General features: G+C 45.7%; 1 protein-coding gene across 1 annotated transcript; it reads right to left on the bottom strand.

Moving 5' to 3' along the window:
- On the bottom strand, positions 1-10,235 carry LOC129631613 (putative killer cell immunoglobulin-like receptor like protein KIR3DP1). Its single transcript, XM_055552751.1, has 9 exons — positions 10,202-10,235; positions 10,024-10,059; positions 8,564-8,842; positions 7,380-7,676; positions 3,161-3,460; positions 2,133-2,183; positions 1,264-1,386; positions 500-552; positions 1-388 (listed from the first exon to the last, which is right to left on the bottom strand). Exons 1-9 carry the CDS (start codon positions 10,233-10,235, stop codon positions 233-235), a joined length of 1,329 nt encoding a protein of 442 aa, XP_055408726.1. The 3' UTR covers positions 1-232.

Genomic DNA, 10,235 nt, shown 5'->3' on the forward strand with positions numbered 1-10,235 from the left:
CCTTCTCCCCAAATGGTGAGATAGATAAAATGTAGTCCTAAAATAGCCAGGATACTACTAAGAGTTTGTGGGATTTTTGAAGACGATCCTATAATTCTTGGACTGCACTGTTACCTCAGAGTTGCTGGGCTGCTTTGGAGGAGGAGAAGGAGTGTCCATGGAGGAAGCCCTTAAAAAAGAGATCTAAGTCCTCGATTTGTAACACTCCATGTGCTCACAGCCTGGAGCCAGGTCAGGGCTCAGCATGGTCTTGGTTTACATTTAATTCTTCATAGATAATGGGCTCGGTGAAGGGGTGCATGGGGCTCAGGGGAGCAGGAGTGAACAGTCTCTTGGAGAGGGTCCCGTGGTTCAAGTGGGCGTATATCACATCTTCTGCTGCAGGATCCTGAGAGGAAGGAGGTGTGAATGATGGACTGAGACGTGATCTTCGAAGGCTGGGGCATTAGGCATTGGAAGGGCTCAGGCTATGGCAAGGGTTTGGCCTGGGAGGACTCACCTCACTGTTCACTGTTCTGTCTTCATTGGGCTCTCCTTCCATGACGGCAACATCTGCGAATGGAAGAGAGTCAAGGCTCTTCAGGGTGGAGGCAGTTATTCCAGACCTCCGTATCTTTGATGGGGATATCAAAGCCAGAAAAAGGCAGGGGTATACCCCAGGAGTAGAGACTGTCTACTACACACACACACAGTCACACACACACAAACAGCCATATACAAGCCCAGCCATTCACGGACTGTCTCATGAGCCTGTGCAAACCCATGGACCCATCCTACGTCTTCTGTTATGGACCATCCTTTTCTGTGTAACAGCAGATTCCCAAGATCATGTAGGGAATAAGAACAGATGGCTGTGGTTGAAGGGAAGAACAGGGCTCAGAATGTACCTCGTGGCTCAGGGATTAAGACCCCCTCGTCCAGTGCAGGGGGCGCAGGCTCTATCCCTGGTGGGAGAACTATGATTCCACCTGCCTTGAAGCAACTAAGCCCCAAGAGCCCACGAGCTCTGGAGCCTTGAACTGCACCGCAGCACCACAATGAGGATCCCCCATGCTGCAGCCAAGACCTGATGCAGCCAAGAATAAATCAACACATATTTTCATAAAAAGAACAGGGTTCCATGGGTCTCTGGAAGATGTTCCATCAGGGATCTCAACACTGGAAATCAGTTTTTAACCTACAGGAAGTGAAAATGCCATTCTCTGCTGTGAACCCACCTCCCTTTGGGTCAGATGATGCTGAGCTTGCCACCTTCAGACTTACGATTTTGAGTAGAAAACCAGTGACAGACAAGAGCAGCAAGGATGATGCTGGTAGAGGTGAAGGCTATGACAAGCCCAAGGACAATGTACCACGTGCTGGAGTGTTCTAGAGGAAGTGGTGCTTCTACCAACAGGCAAATGGAAGAAAATCTGGTTATTTGTTGAGTAGGCTGTGCCCCTACACACGGGATTTATTGTATCCTTGTGTCAAACTGTCAGCATCTGTCAACCTGATCAGTTATGGTCTCCACTTCCCAGGAGGTACCAAAGCATCCAGGAGAGATGCTAGCAGTGGATAAAATAAAAAGGCTGTGCAAGACCAGCTGAGGTCTGAATCAAGGTCTCCTGGGCATCGACGCAGTTATTGTCTGCTGCCCTGTATGACAAGGCATGGCATTTTTGCATGAATGGAGACTGCGTTAATCCACAATACATTTCCCCTCCATCCACATAGACCTGGAATGGAATCCTCAAGAAGACATGACACTTATATATCTGAACTGTGGAATGTTTAGTTCATAAAACACTATTCAGAGAAATAACACATATTTAAGATGCTCCCTAAAATTCTCCCCTTGTCCCCCCACATCCATCTCCAAAGATCCTGGTGGAGGGGAGGTAAATATCTCCCTTAAGCATGGGATCAGGTCACTCTGACCCACTTTGTCCAGTTTAGAAATTCTCAGTCACAGAGCATGAGAAGCTCAATGCCCTCTGTGGGTCTCCTGCAGACCATGGTCTCAAATGCTAACTTAACAGGGACGTTGAGGAGCCCAGAGTCACAGAGCTGGGAGGTGGCAGAGCCAACACTCACACAGGAACCCTCTGTCTTCTCAGAAATTTGCTGAGATAGGAGACTGTCTTGCTTACCTTCTGTGGTATGTGGATCCATGGTTGATGGGCAAGTACTTGTAGTGGATCCTAGGAGAAAAAAGACAGGGGTGAACAAGTGATCTTCCTCATACTAACTGGATGAGGACTATTCTTTCTGGAAGGTTGGCCTCCTGGCTGTTCTTGACTCTGTCATCCCTCAGAGCACTGATGGGATGAGGGGAGACCTCTGGCTCCTCCCTGTGAATGCGTTGAGTAGACCCTCCATCCTGGAGATGTGATGGTGGAAGGATGTGGGAAGGATATGTCTGGTGGTGAAAGACAGCTGTAAGCTAGAGACATTCTTTCTGCTCCAGGAATGAATGTCTATGCTACTTAATTGGGAAATCACCTGTATGTCAGAGCTGCTTCTGGGAAAAGACTAAGAGCAAGGAGCCAATGCAATCTCTGATCTTCCCAAATCAGCCCAGCCTCTCCTCCTCCTGGGTCTACACTGACCTTTTTCTTTATTGCCTGGATAGACAGGATTCTAATGTGGAGCATCCATACTGGAGGTGGAAGAGGGTTGAGATGCCATCTACCATCTCTCTTCCTCTCTGGTTCTCATTGCCTCCATTTCTCCAGAAGCCCTAACATTCCCCTGACACCAGCACAGAGCCCTAGAGATAGAGCTCAGTGATAGAGTAAGATGTTATGGAAAAACCCAAATGGACTTCTTGGCCAACACAATGTGATTTAGTGCATTGTGAAACATGGGAATCTTCTTGGGGTTCTGGAGACAAGAATATTGGAGTGGGTTGCCATTTCCTCCTCTAGGGGACTACGTGTTGTCCAAACTCTTCACGATGACCCGTCAGTCTTGGTGGCCCTGCACGACATGGCTGATAGCTTCATTGAGTTACGCATCCCCTTCACCAGGACAAGGCTGTGATCCATGAAGTGGAGATAGTGAAGGACAGAGGACTCTGTTGTGCTGCAATCCAGGGGTCGCTAAGAATTGGACACAGCTTAGCAACAGCAAGCTGGAATAGCAACAAGAAAGCATGGGCCAGGAAGAGGTTCCTCACCTGTGACAGACAGGAACAGTGGGTCGCTGGAGTCTGACCATGAGTAGGGAGAGTGAGTGAAGGAGCCGTAGCACCTGTAGACACCACTGTGGTCTGGGGTCCCAGGACCCAGAGGAAAGTCTGCCTGGAGTGCTCCATGGGGGCTCCGCCCTCCAGCAAGTGGGCTCCCAAGGTTCTCCCCATCCCTGAGCAGATGGAACTGGTCAAAAGTGCTTTCAGAGCTGCAGACCAAGGTCACATTCTCTCCTGACCTCACCACGGGGCCCTCCTGGGCTGAGAGAGAGGGTTTCTTGGACAGACCTGGAAGGAGGAGACCTTGATCTTAGAGCACAAAGTAACTCTAGTCCTAAGTATAGGACTAAAGCCCAAAGTGTGCAACAAGAGCAACACTGCAATGAGAAGGCCGCCCACTGCCAGGAGAGAAAGATCCACAGTAACAGATACTCAGCACAGGGAAACATTCAAACATAACTTTAAATATGGGTGTCGTTTAAAATCCTTTTTTAAAAAAATAAATAATTTTTAAAATGGAATGTCATTTAATATCCTTTTTTTATGATCTGTTTCCAGAACTGAGATTTAAAAAAATTTTTTTAATATAAATTCAATTTATTTTAATTGGAGGCTAATTACTTTACAATATTGCATTGGTTTTGCCATACATCAACATGAATCCGCAATGGGTGTACACAGGTATACATGTGTTCCCCATCCTGAGCCCCCCTCCCACCTTCCTCCCCATACCATCCCTCTGGTCATCCCAGTGCACCAGCCCTGTATTCTATATCATGTATCATGAGCATCCTGTATCATGCATTGAACCTGGACTGGCAATTCGTTTCTTATATGATATTATACATGTTTCAATGTCATTCTCCCAAATTATCCCACCCTCGCCCTCTCCCACAGAGTCCAAAAGACTGTCTATACATCTGTGACTCTTTTGCTGTCTCACATACAGAGTTATTGTTACCATCTTTCTAAATTCCATAGATATGCGTTAGTATACTGTATTGGTGTTTTTCTTTCTGGCTTACTTCACTCTGTATAATAGGCTCCAGTTTCATCCACCTCATTAGAACTGATTCAAATATATTCTTTTTAATGGCTGAGTAATACTCCATTGTGTATATGTACCACAGCTTTCTTTTTTTTGTTTTTTGTTTTTCTATTATGTTCTGGGAGTACCGGTTCCATAAAATACTCTGTGAAAAAAGGGTTCCATTGATAAATACTTTTGGGAAGTGCTGCATACTAAATTTTTCTCATAGAAATTTGATTAATATATATTAAGGGCCTCAAGAAAGCCTGGACTAACAAAACCTGTATAACTTTGTTTAATTCAGCATTTCCCAAACTTATTGGGTCATAGAAACCTGTTAATATCCAATAAAACATGCTTTGGGAAATGCTTTACTCTGATTTTTACAGTTTTCACCTCACAGATTTTAATGCAGACTTTTTCTACAAAGCAAACTTAAAATTTTTTAATTTGAATTGCTTTTCAATTATCTAAAGGGATGTAAATTATGACAAATATGATTAGACTGTGCAGATTTAAGTCAGGAGTTACTAATTTAGATATCTGTTTTTCCTTTGATGTTTTGAACAAGATATGATCTCAGTGACCTTTTGAAAATGCTTCTTACTTCAGGCATTACATTAGTATACGTAAGAAAAAAGTGTCCTCTACCACAGCTTTCTTATCCATTCATCTGCTGATGGACATCTAGATTGCTTCCATGTCCTGGCTATTATAAACAGTGCTGTGATGAACACTGGGGCACATGTATCTCTTTCAATTCTGGTTTCCTCGTTGTGTATGCCGAGCAGTGGGATTGCTGGGTCATAAGGCAGTTCTATTTCCAGTTTTTTAAAGAATCTCCACACTGTTCTCACTAAAGTCAGGAACAAGACAAGGGTGCCCACTTTCAACACTACTATTCAACATAGTTTTGGAAGTTTTGGCCACAGCAATCAGAGCAGAAAGAGAAATAAAAGAATCCAGATTGGAAAAGAAGAAGTAAAACTCTCACTGTTTGCAGATGACATGATCCTCTACATTGAAAACCCTGAAGACTCCACCAGAAAATTACTAGAGCCAATCAAGGATTATAGTAAAGTTGCAGGATATAAAATCAACACACAGAAATCCCTTGCATTCCTATACACTAATAATGAGAAAATAGAAAGAGAAGTTAAGGAAACAATTCCATTCACCATTGCAATGAAAAGAACAAAATACTTAGGAATATATCTAACTAAAGAAACAAAAGACCTATATATAGAAAATTATAAAACACTGGTGAAAGAAATCAAAGAGGACACTAATAGATGGAGAAATATACCGTGGTCATGGATCGGAAGAATCAATGTAGTGAAAACGTGTATACTACCCAAAGCAATCTATAGATTCAATGCAATTCCTATCGATGTATCAAGGGTATTTTTCACAGAGCTAGAACAAATAATTTCACAATTTGTATGTAAATACAAAAAACCTTGAATAGCCAAGGCAATCATGAAAAGAAGAATAGAACTGGAGGAATCACCCTGCCTGACTTCAGGATCTACTACAAAGCCACAGTCATCAAGACAGTATGGTACTGGTACAAAGACAGAAATATAGATCAATGAAACAAAATAGAAAGCCCAGAGATAAATCCACACACCTATGCACACCTTATCTTTGACAAGGGAGGCAGAATATACAATGGAGAAAAGACAATCTCTTTAACAAGTGGTGCTGGGAAAACTGGTCAACCACTTGTAAAAGAATGAAACTAGAACACTTTCTAACACCATACACAAAAATAAACTCAAAATGAATTAAAGATCTAAATGTAAGACCAGAAACTAAAAAACTCCTAGAGGAGAATATAGGCAAAACACTCTTCGGCATAAATCACAGCAGGATCCTCTATGATCCACCTTCCAGAATATTGGAAATAAAAGCAAAAATAAACAAATGGGACCTAATTAAAATTAAAGCTTCTGCACAATGAAGGAAACTATAAGCAAGGTGAAAAGACAGCCTTCAGAATGGGAAAAAATAATAGCAAATGAAGCAACTGACAAAGAATTAATCTCAAAAACAGACAAGCAGCTCCTGCAGCTCAATTCCAGAAAAATAAACGACCCAATCAAAAAATGGGCCAAAGAACTAAACAGACATTTCTCCAAAGAAGACATACAGATGGCTAACAAACACATGAAAGATGCTCAACATTACTCATTATCAGAGAAATGCAAATCAAAACCACAATGAGGAACCATTTCATACAGTCAGAATGGCTGCTATCCAAAAGTCTACAAGCAATAAATGCTGGAGAGGGTGTGGAGAAAAGGGAAACCTCTTACACTGTTGGTGGGAATGCAAACTAGTAATATCCTTTTTTAAAAAAAGAATATATGTATATGAATAACTGAATCATTCTGTTGTACAACAGGAATTAACAATATCTTAAATCAACTAAACTTCAACAAAAATAAATAAGAAAAAATAGATTTAAAAAATCAACCAGATTGGGCTGCTCTTGAAAAATGTAACCTACTAACTACAGCTGGGACCATCAGAAAACATGGTATTGAACCAGAAGCAGAGATTATGGAGTGGAAATTGCCAGAATGTCACAGGATCTTTGACCACCTCATTCTTAAGGGAGTGTTCAGTGCTGTCCTGCACGACCCCAGGGTCTGGACATGACTCCTTAGTGGGAGGGTTGGAGGGACCACTCCCCCCTCTTTGTGCAGAAGGATGCGTTAAACCACAAGGCTGAGCAACTTCAGGGTGTCAACCTTCATCTCGATCACCCAGGGGCCAGACTGCAGGGGCGTCTGGTACCACAGTGTGCTGCTGACAGAGCAAGGGAGCTCTGATATGAAAGCAGGAAACCAACCCCTTAACCAACCATTGTTGGCTGCCTGAGTGGGGAATTGTCTGGGTCCCTGCTCTGGTATATTTTTCTCCATTAGTCGTTCTTTCACATTCTTGCTCCTTCACTCTCTCTCCAGCTGTGTCTTCTCCTTAGCACATGGCAGGGACTCTGTTCTCTTTCCCCTTCCGTGTTCACACCTCCTCTCTCTCTGGGTTTGTTCCCTCTCCTGAGTTTGTGAGTGTCTCTGCATGCCTGTCATTCTCTCCCAGTACTGATTCTGGACTAGACACCAGACCATCTGTGACACAGAGAGCAGAAGGGACTGGCCTGGCCACACTCACCTGTGATGACGATGTACACAGGATCGCTCGGAGCTGACCACTTATAGGGGGAGTGTCTGAGAGAGCCGTAGCATCTGTAGGTGCCCGCACTAGCCAAAGTCATGGGGCCAATGATGAAGTCAGCTGGGGCATGCCCACGAGTGAGCATCTCTCCACGTCTCTGGAAATGCCCTGTGCTGTTTTCTTGGTGCAGGATAAATTTGTCCAATAGTGGTGAGTGACAGCGTAGAGTCACATTCTCTCCTGCATGCATGAGGGGGCCAGGATGGGCTGAGATGGAGGGTTTTGTGAACACACCTAGGAGCAAAGAGGTTGTGAGCTTCAGTGAGTCACCCCACCTCAGCGCTTCCCCTGACATCTGAAGGTGTGAAAAATGTCCCCGTGAACCATCAAAGTCAATTACCCTTCCTGTGTGTTTTGTTGCATTTTCTTTAGCCTTGTTCTTGGGCTCTAGCTCATGCTTTTATGTTTCTCTTTGCTCAAGCCCTCCAGCCTCTTCTGTGTTTATTCTAAACTGTTTAGCTGTTGGATCTGCTCTCAGCTTCATGCATGCATACTCAGACACTTCAGTCCTGTCCAGCTCTCTGCAACCCCATGAACCATAGCCTGCCAGGCTTCTCTGTCCATAGGATTCTCCAGGCGAGAATACTGGAGTGGGTTGCCATGCTCTCAGCTTCATCCTGTCCCTAATATGTGTGGTGGGGAGCTGGGTCGTTCTGATGATGCATTCCCTGACTCCATTCACACTCATCTAGAATGTGGGTGATGACTGGCAGGAGATTGGAAAGGAGGTGGAGAAAAAAGGGAACATTTCCCCATCTGTGACCCCACCTCATGCCTCTGGAGACATTCCTGGGATTCCTCCCTGGGGCTCCAGCTCCTTCATATGGGATTACAGCTCCCTACTGGGTGGCAGGTGCTGGATCAGGGTCATTCCCCATCCTCCCTGGTGGCAGGCAGTGGCAGCATCCTGCCTAACTAATGCCTACGGAGGCTCCTCCTTCCTTTGCCGGAGCACCCCATCTATTCAACACCCTGAGTTTAAACTCTCAGAGTGGGTTCTCTTTCCTGCTTCATTCCTGGCTGGAAATCCTGAGTAAATCTTGGACCACATAAGGAACTTGGACCTAGGATGGGATTGCCTGCATAGATGGCTGTCCTGGGCTGGGCTGGACCCCTCCTACCTGTGACCACAATCTTCAGGGGGTCACTGCGTCTGGAAAACACAGCAAGAGACCTGGAGAATCCAGAACATGTGTAGGACCCGGCATGTTCTCTGGTCACTGGGCCAAGGGTGAAGGTGTTGAAATGATTTCCATGGAGCTCGGGCAAACTGGTCCCATCTGTTTTGAACAGTCTGAATCTCTTAAGTGGAGAACGGAAGTGACACTGAAGAGTCACAGTCTGTCCTAAGGGAACCATGGGGCTTGGCCAGGCTGACAAAGAGGGCTTGTCATATTCACCTAGGAGAGAAGGAGGCACAGGTTTTGAGAGGAAAATAGGAATGGTCCCCTCTCCCCACTGGTCTTATTGGAGTGCTTCCCCTTCAATTCGTCCAAGCCACCAACCCTAAAGTGCATCACCCTGATACTCAAGAACACCTGGGGCTTGGGGACAGACAGAGACACAGTCAACCCAGGACAGACATCACGGAGATTCTAAGAATATGATTCTCAGCAGTGATTCTTATCAGGAGAAGAAGAACTCCTTGGGTTGACAAAATGTTGAAAACTCTCTCAGAACACAAAACACTGGGGATTCCTGGGTGGTCCAGTCATTAGGACTCAGCACTTTCTCTGCCAAGGGCCCAGGTTGAATCCCTAATCATGGAACTGAGATCCTGCACACTGTGCGATGCAGGCAAAGGAAAACACCACACACACACACACAAAAACAACTGATGCATGGAAAAGAAGGGAGAGGTCTTCCCTGTTGGATTTGTTGTAACTCAAATGGTAAAGAAACTTCCTGCAAGGCAGGAGAGCAGGGCTCATTCCCCAGGTAGGGAAGATTGCCTGGAGAAGCAAATGGCAACCCCATCCAGTATTCTGGCCTGGAGAATCCCATGGACAGAGGAGCCTGGTGAGGTACAGTCCGTGGGGTCACAAAGAGTCGGACACAACTCAGCGACTAACAGTAACACAGGTAACAAGTGAAAAAGCCACTTGACTGAAAAGAAGGAAATAAACCTTGAACATGGCTCCTTTGTTAGCTAACCTACATCAAAGGTGTGACAAGGTCCAGGTGGCCCTGCCTGATGACCAGACCCTTCCCTGGAGTCCAGTCCAGTGGGCATCCTGCAGATCCTGTTGTTAAGGGCCGGTTGGAGATGCCATGAGCCACCTTGTACGGGAGGGTCTGTGAGGTGCAGCCTCTTGCTCCCCTCTCATGATAGAAATGGCACTCAGTGGGCCTAGCTCCCAGTTCCCAGACTTCACACTGTGCCTTCAGGTCCAGAGTCCAGAGCTGGGCTAACCTCTGGGGAGAGTGAAGATGACTATCAAGGCCAGTAGGAGGACCTGGGATCCACAGGGCAGGTGGCTCTCACTGTACTCACAGGGTTCTCACCCCGATCCCCCAGTGTCATCTGCCTCAGCCCCAGCTGCTCTGCTCAACAGAGAAATAAGGGATGGGGAGGACTCACCCACAGCTGCCCAGATCCTGAGACTGACACAGAACCCTAGAAGAAAAACCACGTCAGAGATGGCTTGTCCCGATGGACCCCATGGTCTTTGTACCCTCATGCAGGGAACATGGTCAGTGATGCGACGACCCTCCGATTTCCACCATAAACCTCTCCGACTGTGTCTTTCTGGACTCACCAAGACTCAGGAGGCTGAGGAGTGTGGGGCACAT

Source organism: Bubalus kerabau, chromosome 17 (assembly GCF_029407905.1).
Source record: "Bubalus kerabau isolate K-KA32 ecotype Philippines breed swamp buffalo chromosome 17, PCC_UOA_SB_1v2, whole genome shotgun sequence".
Classification (NCBI taxonomy): Eukaryota; Metazoa; Chordata; class Mammalia; order Artiodactyla; family Bovidae; genus Bubalus; species Bubalus kerabau.

Bases quoted from the DNA above. Each gene is read 5' to 3' on its own strand.
- LOC129631613 (XM_055552751.1), bottom strand. From the start codon at position 10,235: ATGTGCCCCACACTCCTCAGCCTCCTGAGTCTTG. The intron at 8,843-10,023 runs GTGAGTCCTCCC...CTTCTCTCCTAG, and splicing joins CAGGATCTGGGCAGCTGTGG to GTGAATATGACAAGCCCTCT. The intron at 3,461-7,379 runs GTGAGTGTGGCC...TCCTCCTTCCAG, and splicing joins TGTGTACATCGTCATCACAG to GTCTGTCCAAGAAACCCTCT.